Raw genomic sequence first — 16,956 nt, 5'->3', positions numbered from 1 at the left:
TAGCAACAGAGAGCATTAAGCAGTTGAACACCTTGCCTGGACTGTCAGAAAACCCCTCTGCAGTAGGACTCCTGAAAATGACAGAGCAACAGGTGCCAATTGCCACCATGACCGTGCACCGCTGGCAGTACCGGACAAATCGAGATGCTGTGATCCCCATCCACAAGATGATCCGTGATCTAGAGAGCTAAGTGATGGTCAGCAAGAGCCACTCACCCTTCAACAGTCCTATCTGGCCTGTGCAGAAATCTGATGGAGAATGGAGACTGAATGTGGACTATCAGGCATTGAATGAAGTGACTCCACCGCTGAGCGCTGCCGTGCCGGACATGCTGGAACTCCAGTACGAGCTGGAGTCCAAGGCAGCAAGGTGGTATGCCACCATTGACATTGCCAATGCATTCTTCTCCATTCCTTTGGCAGCAGAGTGCAGCCCTCAGTTTGCTTTTACCTGGAGAGGCGTGCAATACACATGGAACCGACTACCCCAGGGGTGGAAGCACAGCCCCACCATCTGCCACGGACTGATCCAGGCTGCACTGGAGAAGGGTGAAGCTCCAGAACATTTGCAGTACATCAATGACATCATTGTGTGGGGGAACAAAGCAATGGAGGTATTTGAGAAAGAAGATCATCCAGATTTTGATGGGAGCCGGGTTCGCCATTAAAAAGAGCAAAGTCAAAGGACCTGCCCGAGAGATCCAGTTCCTGGGAGTGAAGTGGAAGGATGGACGGCGCCAGATCCCCACTCAGGTCATCCATAAGATCACTGCAATGTCTCCACCAACAAGCAAGAAGGAGACACAAGCTTTCCTAGGTGCCATAGGCTTTTGGAGAATGCACATCCCCGAGTACAGTCAGATTGTGAGCCTTCTCTACCAGGTCACTCGCAAGAAGAACGATTTCCACTGGGGCCCCAAAAAACAGCAAGCCTTTGCCCAGATCAAACAGGAAATTGCACATGCAGTGGCCCTTGGCCCAGTCAGGACAGGACCAGAGGTAAAGAATGTGCTCTACTCTGCAGCTGGGAACCATGGCCTGTCCTGGAGCCTTTGGCAGAAGATGCCTGGTGAGACCCGAGGCCGACCCCTGGGATTCTGGAGCAGAAGTTACAAAGGGTCTGAAGCCAACTACACTCCCACAGAGAAGGAAATCTTGGCTGCCTGTGAGGGAGTTCAAGCTGCCTCAGAGGTGATTGGCACAGAAGCACAGCTTCTCCTGGCACCCCGACTGCCAGTGCTGGGGTGGATGTTCAAAGGAAAGGTTCCCTCTACTCACCACGCCACCAACACCACATGGAGCAAGTGGATTGCCCTCATCACGCAGCGCGCCCGTATCGGCAACCCGAATCGCCCTGGGATTTTGGAGATAATTACTAACTGGCCAGAAGGTGAAGATTTTGGTCTCGCTGATGAAGAGGAGCAGAAGCAAGTGACCCGGGCTGAAGAAGCTGCACCGTACATCCAGCTGCCAGCAGATGAAACACGCTACACCCTTTTCACCAACGGTTCCTGCCGCATTGTGGGGATGAACCGGAAGTGGAAAGCTGCTGTATGGAGCCCCACACGACAGGTTGCACAAGCTACCGAAGAAGAAGGTGGATCGAGTCAACTTGCTGAACTCAAAGCTGTTCAGCTGGCCTTGGACATTGCCAAGAGGGAGAAATGGCCAAAGCTCTACCTTTACACTGATTCGTGGATGGTAGCCAATGCTCTGTGGGGTTGGCTGGAAAGGTGGAAAAAGGCTGACTGGCAACATAGAGGAAAACCAGTCTGGGCTGCTGATGAGTGGAAAGACATTGCCACTTGGGTAGAGAAGCTCCCTGTGAAAGTCCGTCATGTGGATGTCCATGTTCCCAAGAGTCGGGCTAATGAAGAACACAGGCACAACAAGCACGTAGATCAGGCTGCACAGATAGAGGTGTCAAAGAGACTTAGATTGGGAACACAAGGGAGAAGTGTTCCTGGCTCGATGGGCCCACAATGCCTCAGGCCATCAGGGCAGAGACGCCACCTATAAGAGGGCACGAGACCAAGGGGTGGACCTAACCATGGGCAGCACCTCACAGGTTATTCATGTTATTCATGTTAACACGTGCGCTGCCATCAAACAGGCCAATCGGGTGAAGCCCCTCTGGCATGGGGGGCGGTGGTCCAAATATAAGTATGGAGAGGCCTGGCAGATTGACTATATCACACTGCCTCAGACCCGCCAAGGCAAACGCAACGTGCTGACCATGGTGGAGGCCACCACTGGATGGTTGGAGACCTACCCTGTGCCCCACGCCACTGCTCAGAACACAATCCTGGGCCTGGAAAAGCAAGTCCTCTGGAGGCATGGTACCCCTGAGAGAATTGAGTCAGACAACGGGACTCATTTCAAAAATAGCCTTATAAACACCTGGGCTAAAGAACATGGCATTGAGTGGGTGTACCATATTCCCTACCATGAACCAGCAGCTGGGAAAGTCGAACGGTGCAATGGTCTACTTAAAACCAACCACCTTAAAGGCACTTGGTGGGGGGACTTTCAAGAACTGGGAGATCAATCTACCAAAGGCCACATGGTTAGTGAATACCTGAGGTTCCACTAACCGAGCAGGCCCTGCCCAGTCAGAACCCTTGGGAGCACCAGATGGAGATAAGGTTCCAGTGGTACACCTGAGAGGCATGTTAGGGAAAACTGTCTGGGTGAACTCTGCTTCCAGCAAAGACAATCCTGTTCGTGGGGTGGTTTTCGCTCAAGGACCAGGTTGCACTTGGTGGGAGATGCAAAAGGATGGGGAGACCCAATGCATACCCCAAGGGGACCTTGTTCTAGGGTGAACTATCTATGGTACTCTGCCTGTAACTACATGTATGTATATAATTTAAAGGTTTCAATATGATGTAGCATGTTAGCATGGGAAAAATTCGGGGTGGATAATGTTGGGGGTTGAGTGTTTTTTCTATTACTGTGCCAATTGAAAGAATTTTTCCCATTATCATGCCAATGGAGCTGGCCGGTTTACACCCAGGATCTCTGATGACTCTAGACAAAAGGTGTCAATTGCAATGGCTCCCGGAGTGGTGTCTGAGGCTTCTGGGGGCGGGGGGGAAACTCGTGTTTCCAGCTATCTCGGAGGAGGACACCTGGATCTTCAGCCCACACGGCCGGAGCACAGAGGAGCCAGACCCTCTGTGATCACCTGCCCTGCATCTGCCCCGTTCCAGCCTCCTGCTTCTGCGGACACAGCTGATCACCTGGACACACACGGTGAGCGAGGAGCCGCCCGCTCCAGCCCGTTCCTGCCTGAGACCGGCGTGGCCGCTGGCACCCCCCTCCTGCCTCCTCTCCCACCTGCCCTCGGCAGCTCCAGGCTGGGACTAGGCACAGAGACAGCATGCTTGCATCTAAAGGGACTGACACAGAGTTATCTATTCTGTTCTGTTAGCAGTTTTAACAACTGCTGTTGTTTTCTGCTTGCATGGTTAGATATATTAGTAAAAGAGCTGTTATTCCCACCCCCTTATCTCTACCTCAGAGTCCTTGATTCAAACAATTATAATACTTGGGGGGAGTGGAACCAAAGTCTAGAGACTTTCTATTTCTATTTCAAAAGGAAACTTCTGCCCTTACTGGCAGACACCTGTCCTTTCAAACCAGGACAAGTAGAAATACCTACTTGCAAAGAGAAGAAGTCTCTCTGCTTCTGCTTCTTCTTGTGACCCTTTTCCATGTTCCTCATCAAAACAGCAGTTCAGAGCTTGACTGGCTTGATTAATCACTGTTTGTTGCATGTTGATCTCATGGTTCAGTTCCTAGAGTAAACCAATCGTCAAAACAATTACCAAGAAGAGATATTAGCGTTGGGTTCAAACAAGGAAGTGTCTCAAGATGAGCATCTTTGTGGGGCAATGCTTCAGAAGAAAATCAGATCTTTCAGAGAGCAAAGTACAAAAGCCCTGCAGTTTACCATAGCTTCAGCAAAAGAACATTGTAGCACAACTTTCTTTGATCTCAGAGGTATGGTGGGGAGTGAAAGACTTAGATATTGTATGTTCCATATCCTGTCTAGTCTTCCCTTTACCAGCAGAAACAGCCCTAACCAGAAATCCAGCAATATGAACAAAGCACTATCAGATTATCTACTGAAAGTAGGTTGTTACAAATTCTGCCTAATTCAAAGGTAGTGCTAAGGTGCAAATTATCTCCTTTTCAAAATAATGGCTTGTTCTCTCCAGACTTAACCTATAACATGATCCTTTTAAAGGGAAACATTAGCTTTTCAAATTACGCATTATCGTTTCCTACCATTAGATATTTACGCTAAACAACCTAATTTTGCAGTTCTAAGCAGTATGTGGTGTCCTAGACATTCACAGGGCAATTAAACTTGGAAACAGTAGATTAGAAAAAGGATTTTAAGAGGCATACTAGGTACCTGCATTTTCTTTTTGATATTGACTTGCTCAGATGGGCCATTTCTTCTCATTTCTAGTTTTGAAGCAACATCTGCTTTGTGAAAAATTATTTGCTTTCTTGAAGGACAATCAGTTTCCTTAAATCTTTGGGATCTGTATACATCAACACTTAAAAAAGGAAACCCCACAAAATGTTACACAGGTGTACCAAGCTCTTTTTAATATATACATAGATATGTATTATATATATTGAAGTTTTCCAACTTGCTTAAATGGCTTCAAAGAAAGCATTCCATCAGCTGATTTTAAGTTTAAGCAACAGAAAAGTTACACAATCTACAATACTACAATAAAGGCTGAGATCTCGCAAAAATTATTAATTTGTACCTTAATTTTGAGTTTGAGCAGTATGCATCATTAGAAGAGTTAAAGCCAGTGTTTTAACTTGCACATTTACAGAATCAGGGGTGGGGGCTTGTATTTATTACCTGTAAGGAAGGTTGTAATCTTCCGACATAGAGCCAATACTGTCTCCAGATTCTACCCTGGGAACTCTAGTCCTTTGGAACGTCTCAGACTTCAGACTTATATCACTGATACTGCTACCTTCCCCTATTGACTTAGGAGAACCAAAGGCCTGAGGAAAAGAACACATTGTATTACAGATATCTGTTCACCTAATAATCTGTTTTCTCTCTCCTTTACTTGTTTTACATATAAACAGTAAATTTTCTTAAAACCATTTAACAAATGATATTTTACAAATATGAACATCGAGCAAATTTATTTATTTAAGGACACTAACAGATTATCGGTGAGATGCCACCTTTACTTTCCAGATCAGTACAGTTACATAATTCCTGCTCTTCAGATTTTTTCATCAGCAGTCACTCCACTGAATGCATGTGTACCACTGCTAGTTCAGTACTAGTAGTACCGGTTTTGATTTAACGGAAGACCCCTTGTTTAGCAGAGCATCCAATATGCTACACTATTTTCAGAGAAAAATAACTTTGTCTTGTTATGCTTTCATCAGCTAAATTAAATTTGTAACTTCTTTATTTGCCCAGATATCCTAATACCAGAAAATATCAAAGCTCACAAGCTAATTGGACATTACTGTGATAAGCAAGCCCTTCCCCACCCTCTCTTAATTCTCACCTCTGAAATAACAGATTCCACTAGAGGGGTTAACAGAGACATTGATGAAATGTTCAGTGACTCTTCCTGGTCATCCTCATCACTTTCACCTTCCAGGCTCATGCTCATTTCTTTCTTCAGCTTTTCTATGTCTGAACCATCCTCTTGAAGAATTTCAAAAATCTCATTTATCACTTTTGAGCTATTCATCTCATTATCTACATGCATTTGGCCTTCATATACTTCACCTGAAGGGTGACATTTTTAAGTACATTAGTAGCATCAAGACTCTCATTAAACAAACAGAGAAGCAAACTCATTTTGTTTTACAAGCAAGCTTCATTAAAAATCACTTCTTACAGGCATATAGAACCTAAAAATACATTCCCACAGCTATTTTAATATACTATTTTTACATATACTGCATAATCAATACAGAAAGGGAATGAAAATATGCACATTTTAGACAAATTTCAAGCTTTTAGTTCAAATTCATGTTAACTGCAAGTCCAATAGTAGAGCAGTCATTTCTGTCCTTTTCCAATGAACTTTCAATGTCAGCTTTTTAATGTTCCTTGAAGACTTTAATGTCAAGAGAGAAGGGTTATGTATGATAAGTTTCCCAATTTGTTTTATATAAACCTCATTACATGGGGGTCAGCAAACGGAGGGTGAATTCATTGTTCAAATCTGAAAGATATTAACACTATCCTAAACAAGTAGCTATAGAGAGCTAAATCATTAATATACATTTACTCAATACACACCTTTTGGTTTCTCATAAAGTTGTTCAAGTTTTGAGATAGACATTGCTTTTACAGGGCTCTTTGACTCGGCAATCTTCAGAGGACTGGGTTTATCAGTCTCTTCACATTTGGAAGTATCTAAGGGATTTATAAAGAAAAAAAAGTACTATATCTAGACCTTAGTTATTGAATTTTATAAGTTTTATTAACAAAACGGACACTAAATTTAATATTCCAGTTAGCCACATGCCAGGAAAAAACATTAGAATATCCTCTACAACCTGCATATCTAGATTTCTGAGTTATAATCAGAAAATTGATATCACAAGAACAATGCTGAAACCGTAGTGAAATGCTGACACCTTAGAGCAAAAAGAGAAAATTAAAAAAGACTTTAAAAAATCCACTACACAGAAACCACTGTACACAAACCAAGTTTTTCTAGGTCATTTGAGCTTACAAGTAAACAGGCTACCAAATTCATGCTTTTTCCACAAAAAGCTGAGGATTCTTCTGTTCAGGAAGCACCAGAAAGGATGTCAAGAGCACCTCACAATTCTTTTCACATGACCAACCATAAGAATTAATATCATAAAAATATACTGACGAGGGAAGAGTTCCCTCCCATTAGATTCTAGTGAAAGTCTGGATATTCAGGCGCAGGATAGACTAAATATATAATCAACAATTCTCATTCACTTCCCTGTACTTAACCTTCATTAAAGTTTGAAACTTAGATATACTCATTTAAAAACAAAAAGACAGTCATGCCTTGCCATCCTTCCAAGTGATATAGGAGTGCAGAGTACTACTACCATATGAGAGTTTAGCAAGATAATCAGTAACCAAAGGAGAGGTCCAGTTCCACACAGTGTTACTGGCCTCTTTCTTTGCTCATGAACATCAAGTGCAGTGCTCCTGTCCAGCACTAGTCACAGGCAAACTGTGACAGTTCTCACCTGAAGACTCCACTCTGGGAGACTTTGCTGGCCTGTCACCTGCTGATGTGTCTTCTGATGATTCAAGAGCAGAGGTATCTGAACTAGGAGGATGTTTTGGACTAGCTTGAGATTGGCTTTCCTGGCAAGAATAAAAACAGAACGCATTCAGGACGTAATATTCAAAGTGACTAAAAAAAACCACCAGAAAGAAACAATTTTAACATCTGCTAGGAAAAAGAGGTTGCCTATCCAGTACCCTATTTATTTATCTAAGATAATTAGCTGCAGTAGTAAATATAAAATGTTTTCGTTAGGAGCTCTTTTGCTTTTGCAGTTAGAGAATATAAACCCCCCCCCACACTTAACATCATCAAAAAGTAAATAAATCAATTGTCTCAAAGCAGTATCCCTTGTCTTAGCTGATTTTACAAGAGGCAAAAAACCTAATATTTTGTTAATAATCATACAAATAATTAGACAAGTGGTCTTGGGCAGCCCAGGCACTCCCAAAACACAGGTTTTAATCCCTTTTATACATTTCCACACCTAACTCTGTATTCAGAATATGTTAAAGCAATTCACAGTATCATATTTTGATTGATCAGGTAACATATTACCATTTTAGCTTCTGGAAGCTTCTTTGAACTATCACTTTTCTCCACACTCCACAGATTGCCCCTATCAAATCGGCCACGAAGGCATGCAAGCTCTCGTTCACGTTCCTAAACAAATGAAGGGACAGAGGAGAAAAGCTGACAGTTTTAAGATGTCTCAACATTTCAGATTCCTCAGGTAGCTGCAGAACAGTAATAACCTCCCTCAAGCTTATAAGCTAGCTGTGAATATAACAAGTCATACCTGTTTAAGCTGAAGTGCTAAACTGGCAGTAGAGGAATTTTCATTTTGTTTGAGAAGCCTCTCCTGGATTGTCCTTGTAATTGGGGTAACAATGGGTGTTCTGCACCCTGGAGTATTCGTAGCAGGGCTGCGTGTGCTACGCTCTTGACAGCGCTCCCCAAAGCGCTCCAGGAAGGGCTTAATTCCTGATACCCCTACAAGAACAATTGTTTTGCCTTGAAAAAAAAAAAAATCTCAAAATTAAAGAAATCACTGCCATTTTGTATCCTGATGAAGGTCCCAGTGAAACAATTAAGCTGTCTCCTTTACAGCTCGTACTCCATTATACTCTATACAAACTGAGCCTGAAACATAAATCATAACATGATGTTAACAAAATAGTAGATCAAAGCAAGTGGATGTCTCTCTTACTACAGTCCATATGTAAAACACCAGTTATTTAAACTGTTTTGCCTTTTTCAAATTTCCTCTAAAACCAGCCCTACTTATGTCTTTAACAGAAATAAGCACTCTAGTACATGAAGAGGATATGTTGCTTGGCATCCACTCTGCATGACTGAGCTTATCTTTTACTGTCAGCATATCAAACTTGCTTTTTTGGCCATCATTTTTAAGAGTTCAAGCTGTTAGTCCAGGTTTCTGACATAATAAGCAGTTGAATTTAAAACTGAGGATGTTCACTTGTTTTGACATCAATGCTATCGCTGAAAATAAAGACATGGCAAAGTTAGAGCACCTATGTGGAAAGCTTTGATTTCTTCTAAATATGCAAGCTCTTAACATTATATCAAATGGATACATATAGTGTCCAACAATCTGAAATAAACTTTGAGTAATCTCAATTAATGTTAGGCTGCTTTTGCTCTAAAGAGTTACTAAAACCATGTCCAAGAAAACATCCCCTGCAAAATACAGAATCTGTACAACTCACAATAATTATCACAGAACTCATCAGCATTTTACTCAAGTTACAGCTGAAAATAGGTATTATCTAGTAATAGGCATTATATTTAACTAATACATAGTTTTCAACACAGCACACATAGGCCTAATTTGGATGAATATTTACTGAAGCTGAAAAATAGACTACCTGGTGTTGTGGGTTTACCCTTAGGTTCAAGTTGCACATGTGTTCCTTTGACTGGCTCTGCTTTGGATTGAAGTGGTTGAGGCAAAGCTGACTTCGCTGTTTGTGTATGCTCTTCAGTTTTCTGAGGACTGCAGTGATTCTCTGTTGGCTGTTGTACTTCAGATTCTTTAGAACAGGGATCAGTAACTCTTGAAGATTGTGTTAAACCGTTTGGATCCTTAACAAGGGAAAAAGAAAAAAAAGAAGAGACATGTTCTTATTCTCTCAAGAGGAAAAAGAATGAAAGCACTCTGCGTAGCATACTATCACCTAATACACCTATTCCTTCAACAGAGGAAAAAGCCAAGAACAAGTGTTAAGTTTTAAATAGACTTTCTTTTTAATCCATTATTCCAAATTGTTTCAGTGCTTGATTCCAGGTGCTCTTGCCAGCTGTTTCAGGTATTATCCCACATTTCCCTAAACAAGAACACACATGGCACATATTATCATTGCAGAAACTGCACAAATTTAATAGCAAGTGTCTGGTACTACTTATTTCATCATTCTGATTGAGCCTTCAGACAGCAACAACATTTACCATTTCAGCCAATCAACTACAAGAAGTTTCAGAGTGAAACCCAGAATCTCTGTAACAAGCTCCCCTTCTGATGGTCAAGAGCAGCACATTGATATCAACAAAACACAAAAGTACTCTCATCTTTAAGTCTCAATAAAAGGAATTCTAAGCTGTTTCGAACCTGCTATTAAAAAAAGGGCACATGGGATTGCAATAAAGCAGAAGCTGCAAATAGACTAAGGCTGCTCACACCAAATCTTTAAATTCCAATTAAACAGTTACGTGCTAACATTTGTCTGCCCAATACAATACTCAAATTAATTTTTAATCAGCAACTAAATCAGACACTCACCGCTCTCTTTGAGTTTGCTGGTTTATTAATAGAAGCCTCAACAAGCCTTTGAGAACAGGATGCAGCTTCCTGCTTTACACTGCTACTATTGATTCTAGCAGATGCTCCACTTGTAGTGGACAATTTGGATAAACAAGTAGTGCCAGGCTGTTCTTGTGCATTGTGTTGCTTTGCAGATGGATGACTTAGGTCATCTTCCCAGGAACCAATTGTAGCAGCAAGGTTAGCTAAACGGCCTCTTCTCCCAATAGGGGTTTCACTTGCCAGGGCATTGGATGTCTGCTTAGATGGAGAAACAGACAGATCTTTTGACTGGAGAGGAGAGAGGGGAACACATTCAGAGGGATCTGGAAAAAAAGAAAACACATTTATTTTGCTAATAAATATAGATAGATAGATAGATAGATAGATAGATAGATAGATAGATAGATAGATAGATAGATAGATAGATGGATGCATCTTTTGCATTATACTATGTATTGTTTTTATAAAAAATTAGATGTTCCTGCCATCAGCAAAATCAAACTACCAGCCGTGGAGGTGTTGAGACTAAGAAAATTAAACATTTTTTATCAAGCAGTTTACTGATTTTATGTCAGTGTTGTGAGGAGCAAGACATCAGACTAGTAGAGAAAAAAAGAGTTTAAAATTAAGCTGTTGACAACAATATTTTAGATCTGCCCTAGTACTGTCTTATAATTCTTTAAGAAAATAATAACCTTCCCACACACAAAATTATCTTCTTCTAGCCAACATAATCATCAATGCAAACACTGAGAGACACCAATGGTGCTTAGCAAGAGAAACATACCCTCACTGTCCCAGCAGCGCCGTTGTTCCGCCAACTTTTGCATACGTGTTTTGACTGAAAGGGCTGCAGGAATTTCTGACATGTTGTTTGGTTTTACTCTCTCAAGAGGCTGAACCAATGAAGCTCTGTTAGAAGCAGTTTCGTGTGATTCTGAAGTCATCTGAGGAGAATCATGGCTTGTGGAACTTGAAGGAATTGGCTGTACGTTCTCCGAACTAGAAGTTTGAGTCTCTATATCATTAGGGCAGAGCCTTTTTAATGGTGATGGCTTTGTATCTGGTTTTACTGGATAGGTCAGAGTATTCAAGCAAATTAGCATTCAAACAATCTAAAATATTTTCTGACAACACAAAATTATAGCACAAATAAAGTTATGATTTATGATTATGAATACCCTGATATGCTTCCCAAAAAAATGCTTTCCCAAATCTACTAAGTACAAGGCACTCTCTTTGGCATTATGCAATTATTTTTAAATAGCTTACTAATAACTTGGCACATCTGCTCTCAGGTCTAGCTAAACACAAGCTAGTCCTAGTGGCCAGATAACTGCATTGACCACTATTTAGTTTAATATAAATGCTCAGTTTTCACTTTCCCTTTTGGAAAAAAGATTGGACTGGTATCAAAACAATATTTATTAAACATGCTGCAAATACCTTCATCACCTGGAAGAGGTGCCTGGTTACCAGTTTCTGCCAAAGGCTCTCTGGCCCTCTTGGTCTGCATTGTGGGTCTTGTCCCCATCTTGGGCCGCTCTGCCATTTTCCTCTGCAGGTTCTCTCGCCTGGCACGGGTTCTTTCAAGGAGTTTCTGAGTGGTCAATAAGTCACGTGTTACCAGACATTGCAGTGTGTTAACTGGTAACACCTCAGAGTAAAAGATGCTGGAATTCTGTTTAGCATAGATAGCCAGTAGGTTCCAAATGTCAGTCATTAAAATCAACTATTGTTGTAGAGGGAGCAGAAACCCTGACAGGGCCCCCCTGGAAAATCATCCCTTAGATAAGAAATTGCTTCCTTAGAATGACTAAATCTAGAAATATTTCACCCCTTTTGTAGACCCACCCCCGCTTTATCTCTTTGTGATTTAATTGGTCCATTTTCGATCCCTTAGGTCATAGGTCACTTGTTACCTAAAATCCTTAGTAGTTGATCAGTTTCACAATCCCCTATACTATTGGTCCATTTCCAAGGTACCCTGACCCTACAAAAAGCCCCCTTAGTGCCTTATGTATTTGGACTTCTGCCTGGACCCCTTCATGGAAGAAATAGTGTCTGTGGAACCTCCGTGCAGCTTTCTCGATCTCCATCTCTGCTGGCTAAGAAGGTACAATGCAAGCTGAGCAAAAATCACTATGAGAGCTAATGGCCTAAACTCTAGTCTTGTTTGCAATCAAGTGCCTTGTGGCTGAAATCTGCCTGAGACACCAGGACAAGCTGTTCCTTACAGGACATCTTATCTGGACCTGTTGTGGCAGCTCAGGGCAAACCCCAAGTCCCAGCAGTCACATATTATTTGCAACTAGCCTGGCTCTGAAAGAAAATCAGCCTAAAGGGATACAAGCAATGGCAAAATTAAAGAAGAGGGGCTTCTGTAGACTCCAAATTCATCAGAAACATTTGAAAGTAATCTTTTATCCTGAATCACCATGACAGTCTTGATCTGTCAAGTCTTGCTAGCAGGGTTTACTGGCACATTGCTAAGGCATCTGGTCAAGTCATCTGACTGGAACTAATCATCTAACAAAACAAACAACATTGAAGCAATTATCAAGAGGTTGTAGAAATGTTCAACAAATAAAAGCATAGATATCAGTATTAAAAACAAATTGCTATTACATCTTTTAAATCAAAAGGTGAATTTCTGTGCCACAAACTTAAATTTTAAGAATAGACTGGTATTATACCTAGTTATATTATGGTAAACAGCCTTTTTATTAAGATATCTCTATACAGAAACACATATAGAGATACCAATTACACTACATAATATTCTTTTTTGCTTCCTACCCATTGGGATTTTGAATACCCTGATTAGGTTCCATATAAAATAGCTGCTTTAGTAAATGTTCCATACTAGTATGAAGTGATTCCTTACTTAGACTCAAGTTTAAAATAGGTTGTGATTTGTTTTTTTTTAAATATAGCATTTGTAAGTCATTATCACTCAGTTTGATCACATCTAAAGGATGCTTAATGACTATTGATCTAGGTTTTAAGGTTGAGACAAGAAATTGTGCAATTGAACTAATGGCCTTTAAAGGGAAGAATATAAACTGCACTTGTTTGACGGCACATAAATTATTGTGAGAACTGTGCCAGCCATTATCTGTCCTGTTGTACAGCAATTAAATACACATTTCACATTTTTAACTGTCTAAGGCTGAAGTCTTAAACAATGCTGCACTGTAGGGCAACACAGGACAATGAGAATGTCAATTTCAACAGGTTTTTTTTTTTTTTGTGAAAGCAAATCTCAGCTTTGCGAGCTTTCACAAAAGAGGAGCAATTTGGGAAAAAAAAAAAAAATCCCAAAAACAAAATGCATGCCTTCAATGCCATGAATGTCTTCAATGTAGGTTCCATGCTAATTGTGTCCACAAGTCAAACATCCTTATTTCCAAAATGCAGAGCTTCAAAGTGCATGCAATTCCCACATTAAAAAAATCCTATAGGTGATTTAAATTAACAGTTCGTATTGCAAAAAGTTGAATATGTCTTACAACAGTATTCCTACAGTTCTATTCAAATAGAAGTACATTCCTTTCTGTTTTCTTAGTTAAGCAAAATAGAGTTTCAGTTGTTACATATCAGATGTCACTTCCCAAGGCAGCACACCTCTGTTGCTCAGCTCCTATTGGCTTCTTGCATCTCAAATTTTCCATTCAACTGCCATAATTCCAATGGTGCTGAGTAAATCACAGGATGAGTAAGCCACACTCCACAACTTGAGGCTTACTTTCCAAGTTCATCAACAGATGACAAAGCTTCAGAGTATCATAGAAGTCTGAAATCCTAGAATAGACTGAGTTGGAAGGAACCCACTAGAAGTCCAGCTCCTGACCCTGAACAGAACAGCCCCAAGAATCAAACTGAGACCATTACCTATTTTATTACATCAAGGACTCTGGGGACTATGAAGTCAAAGGCAGAGATTACTGTGTTACAAAAGCATTTTCTAAAAATCCGAAAAAACCTTCCCACTTAAAATGTTAATGGGCAACTTCAGTTTTTCAAAAGTGTGTTTCAAATTACATATTAGAGAAGATACTTGGGCCTATATAAGATTACAAGAATTTGTTCTAACTACCCTGCTTTACTATAGCAGAATAAAGGGAGCAGATAAAGGAACAGTCAACTTCAAACCTCCCATTTGCAAATTTTCCCCAAACTGCATCGCTTATTTCTTTTTGCTCATCCTCCATGCTAAGAAACTATCCTTGCCTCTCTGAATGGTAAAAACTACTTCAAAGTACAAAATAACCCAGACAATTTCTAACATCCTGTAGTAACAAACAAACCTTTTTGTGCAAGAAAGCTGAGTTATAAAATCATCTATGAATGGAGAGTCACAAGTAGTATGTTCATTGTGATTCTGAGAAAGTACCCACTGCACCATATCCTCAGTGTGATCTGTATTAATAATATGGTTGAGATTCAGGTTATCAGATCTTTTTTCACAAGATTAACCAAAAGAAACATTATTTCAGAACTGACTTGAAAGCATTCCACTGACCCTTACACCAAGATTTGAGCTTAAATTCTTTGAGACACAGACAACATTTGCTACTGCCAAGTGATCAGCAGACACTGAAGTAACAATATGCTTCATTCCATTGAGGCTTGAATTATTACATTTTACATAATCAACACTTACAGTGCCTCACCAGATCCCTGCAAGTAACAGAGTAAGGTAATGTGTAGACAGAGATTATTTGAAAACAGTTAAACTAAAGGAAAGTTATATTTAAAAAAAATAGCAACACAAACCACAGAACATAAAAATAGGTTGTAAAATGCTTTCTTTTCACAGAACTTTGGAAAGTTACTAAACTTCAATACAATAGGACACTAGTATTGGTCAGAACTTTACACAACAGTGGAATGTCCTCCACAGCAGAAATATTCTTGATAAGGTGACTTTTTATGCACTCTGTAATACTGGCTAACACTTAAATGAAGTTTACTCTTGGGAGTGGCCTTAGTTGGTCATTTTCAAAGCATTTCTAAGTCAGCTATGTAGAAGAAGGGCGTGTACAGGTTGGAGTATCTCCCAGCATGCAAAACCATTTTAAACTTGATTCAGTAGTCTGGACTTGAAGTTTATTTAAGACGAGCTGGATCACGTAACTCACCACCAATCAAGGAAGAAGGTTTTAGATGTTTACACTTAGCAAGACTTTACATGGGGATAGGGTAGAAATGCCTTGGCATAACATATTTAGTAAATCTGTTCAGATCAACACCTTATGTTCATTTTTTAAAAATCTGATCTGTGCAGTTACCTTTTCCAGGCACTGAAATCATATAAAGAATGTCAGTTTGATAAACATATTGTTTACAAGAGGAGGAGAGAGTATTTCATCAGTGTATCTGATCTGAGTGTTTTTTCTTTCAAGTAGTTCAGGTTTTATTTACCTGAAGGTATGTAGGCTGTAGATTGAAGGCCCTTTTTCCTATGACATTTCTCAAAGCAGTCATACGACAGCTTTAAAACTACACCTCTGACATGAAACCAGAGTACAGCATAACACCTTTAAGAAACCTTCATACAGATTCAAGGTGGCCAATTCCTCACTTTACTATAATTTTGCCTTTGTAAAACTTAAGCATGCACACAGCCAATTCACCCTAACCGTTTTGGGTTATTTATATAAAAGAGGAACTGTGCCTGCCAAAGAAAGTGACTAATCGCAGGTGGCAATAGTGCCAAATATGACGCTTTTTTAATCAGATGTTCTCCACTTTGGACAGATTTATGATGCGACCTTTAGGTATGCCAAGCACAGAGCGTCAACAGCGCTCCCGTCTGCTCCTGGGATCCCTTCCACCCCCGCTGGAAATCTTATCTGCCAGACGCGCATGAAAGACAAACGCTCGGCTTGGGAAAGGGCCTCTCCTACACAAACCCTTGCGCGAATCACCCGCGTTCCGTCCTCTCCCGGCAGGATCACAGCCCGGGCAGCTCCAGGAGCGGAGGAACGGGCAGGAGCAAGGCGGGGCGGGGCTGCGAGCGTCTCCCCTCTGCCGAGAAAGAGGGTCACTGCAAAGCCGCAAATCCCTCCGCGAGCGGGGACGAGGGTGGCTGGCAGGACGCTGGCAGGACTCAGCCAGAAGCAAGCATTCCGCCCACGAGAGCGCGGCGCAAGGAGCAGCTCCCTTCCCTTCGGACCCCAACAAGACCCTTCCCTGCCCAGGGTCCCCGAAGTCCCCAACAATGACAGCTCGATGCCTCCCTGGCTGCGCTCCCTCCCCAGCTGACTGCCCAGGGGGAACAGGACGGGGCCAGGCTATGCCCTCACCTCGGTGAACGGGTCCATCGCTGTACCGGTGCCACCAGTATCCGCTCGCCAGGGTCGCCCACGAACAAGCAAACCTCCACCCCAACCGCTACCGGGATTTGAATTTCAGCGCCCGCCGCGTGCAGGCACGACGGGAAAGGGGGCGGAGCCCGCACGCGGGCTCTGACTGACAGAGGCGCCGCCCAGCCGGCAGCAGGCAGCTGCACGCGCCTGCCCGCCCCAGGGCGGGACGGAGGAGCACGGCGGCGCCGCAGGAGGGCGAGCCCGCTTTCCCCGCCTTGGAATCGGGGCTGGATTCGTGGGCTGCGCCCCCGTGTTCTGCGTGTGACCCTGTCTGTGGCCCTGGGCCTTGTCCCCTGTCCCCTGTCGTCCAGGGCTTCCTTGTGTTGAGTGCCCGGATCCCATCCAGCCATGTCACAGAATTTTTTTGGAAAAGACCTATGAGATCATGGAATCTAACTGTAGCTGAACACCACACTGACAAACCAGACCGTGGGACTGAGTGCCACGTCCAGTCTTTAACACCTCCAGG

The 16,956-nt window shown here is 41.9% G+C and overlaps 1 protein-coding gene across 1 annotated transcript in view; it reads right to left on the bottom strand.

Moving 5' to 3' along the window:
- ANLN (anillin, actin binding protein) overlaps positions 1 to 16,568 on the bottom strand; it is a 31,824-nt gene extending 15,256 nt beyond the window's left edge. Inside the window, exons 1-13 of the mRNA XM_079302568.1 lie at positions 16,425 to 16,568; positions 11,560 to 11,713; positions 10,901 to 11,185; positions 10,090 to 10,436; positions 9,179 to 9,395; positions 8,089 to 8,282; positions 7,848 to 7,952; positions 7,249 to 7,369; positions 6,311 to 6,427; positions 5,565 to 5,791; positions 4,892 to 5,040; positions 4,424 to 4,571; positions 3,665 to 3,800 (exon numbers count right to left, since the gene is read on the bottom strand). Coding sequence (XP_079158694.1) covers positions 3,665 to 3,800; positions 4,424 to 4,571; positions 4,892 to 5,040; positions 5,565 to 5,791; positions 6,311 to 6,427; positions 7,249 to 7,369; positions 7,848 to 7,952; positions 8,089 to 8,282; positions 9,179 to 9,395; positions 10,090 to 10,436; positions 10,901 to 11,185; positions 11,560 to 11,713; positions 16,425 to 16,442 — 2,218 coding nt within the window. The 5' untranslated portion in view covers positions 16,443 to 16,568. The remainder of the gene's footprint in view (positions 1 to 3,664; positions 3,801 to 4,423; positions 4,572 to 4,891; positions 5,041 to 5,564; positions 5,792 to 6,310; positions 6,428 to 7,248; positions 7,370 to 7,847; positions 7,953 to 8,088; positions 8,283 to 9,178; positions 9,396 to 10,089; positions 10,437 to 10,900; positions 11,186 to 11,559; positions 11,714 to 16,424) is intronic.
- Positions 16,569 to 16,956: the final 388 nt, after the last annotated feature.

Source organism: Erithacus rubecula, assembly GCF_903797595.1.
Source record: "Erithacus rubecula genome assembly, chromosome: 3".
In the NCBI taxonomy this organism is placed as follows: domain Eukaryota; kingdom Metazoa; phylum Chordata; class Aves; order Passeriformes; family Muscicapidae; genus Erithacus; species Erithacus rubecula.
The sequence above is the reverse complement of the archived record's forward strand: the minus strand, read 5'-3'. Positions and strand labels throughout refer to the sequence as shown.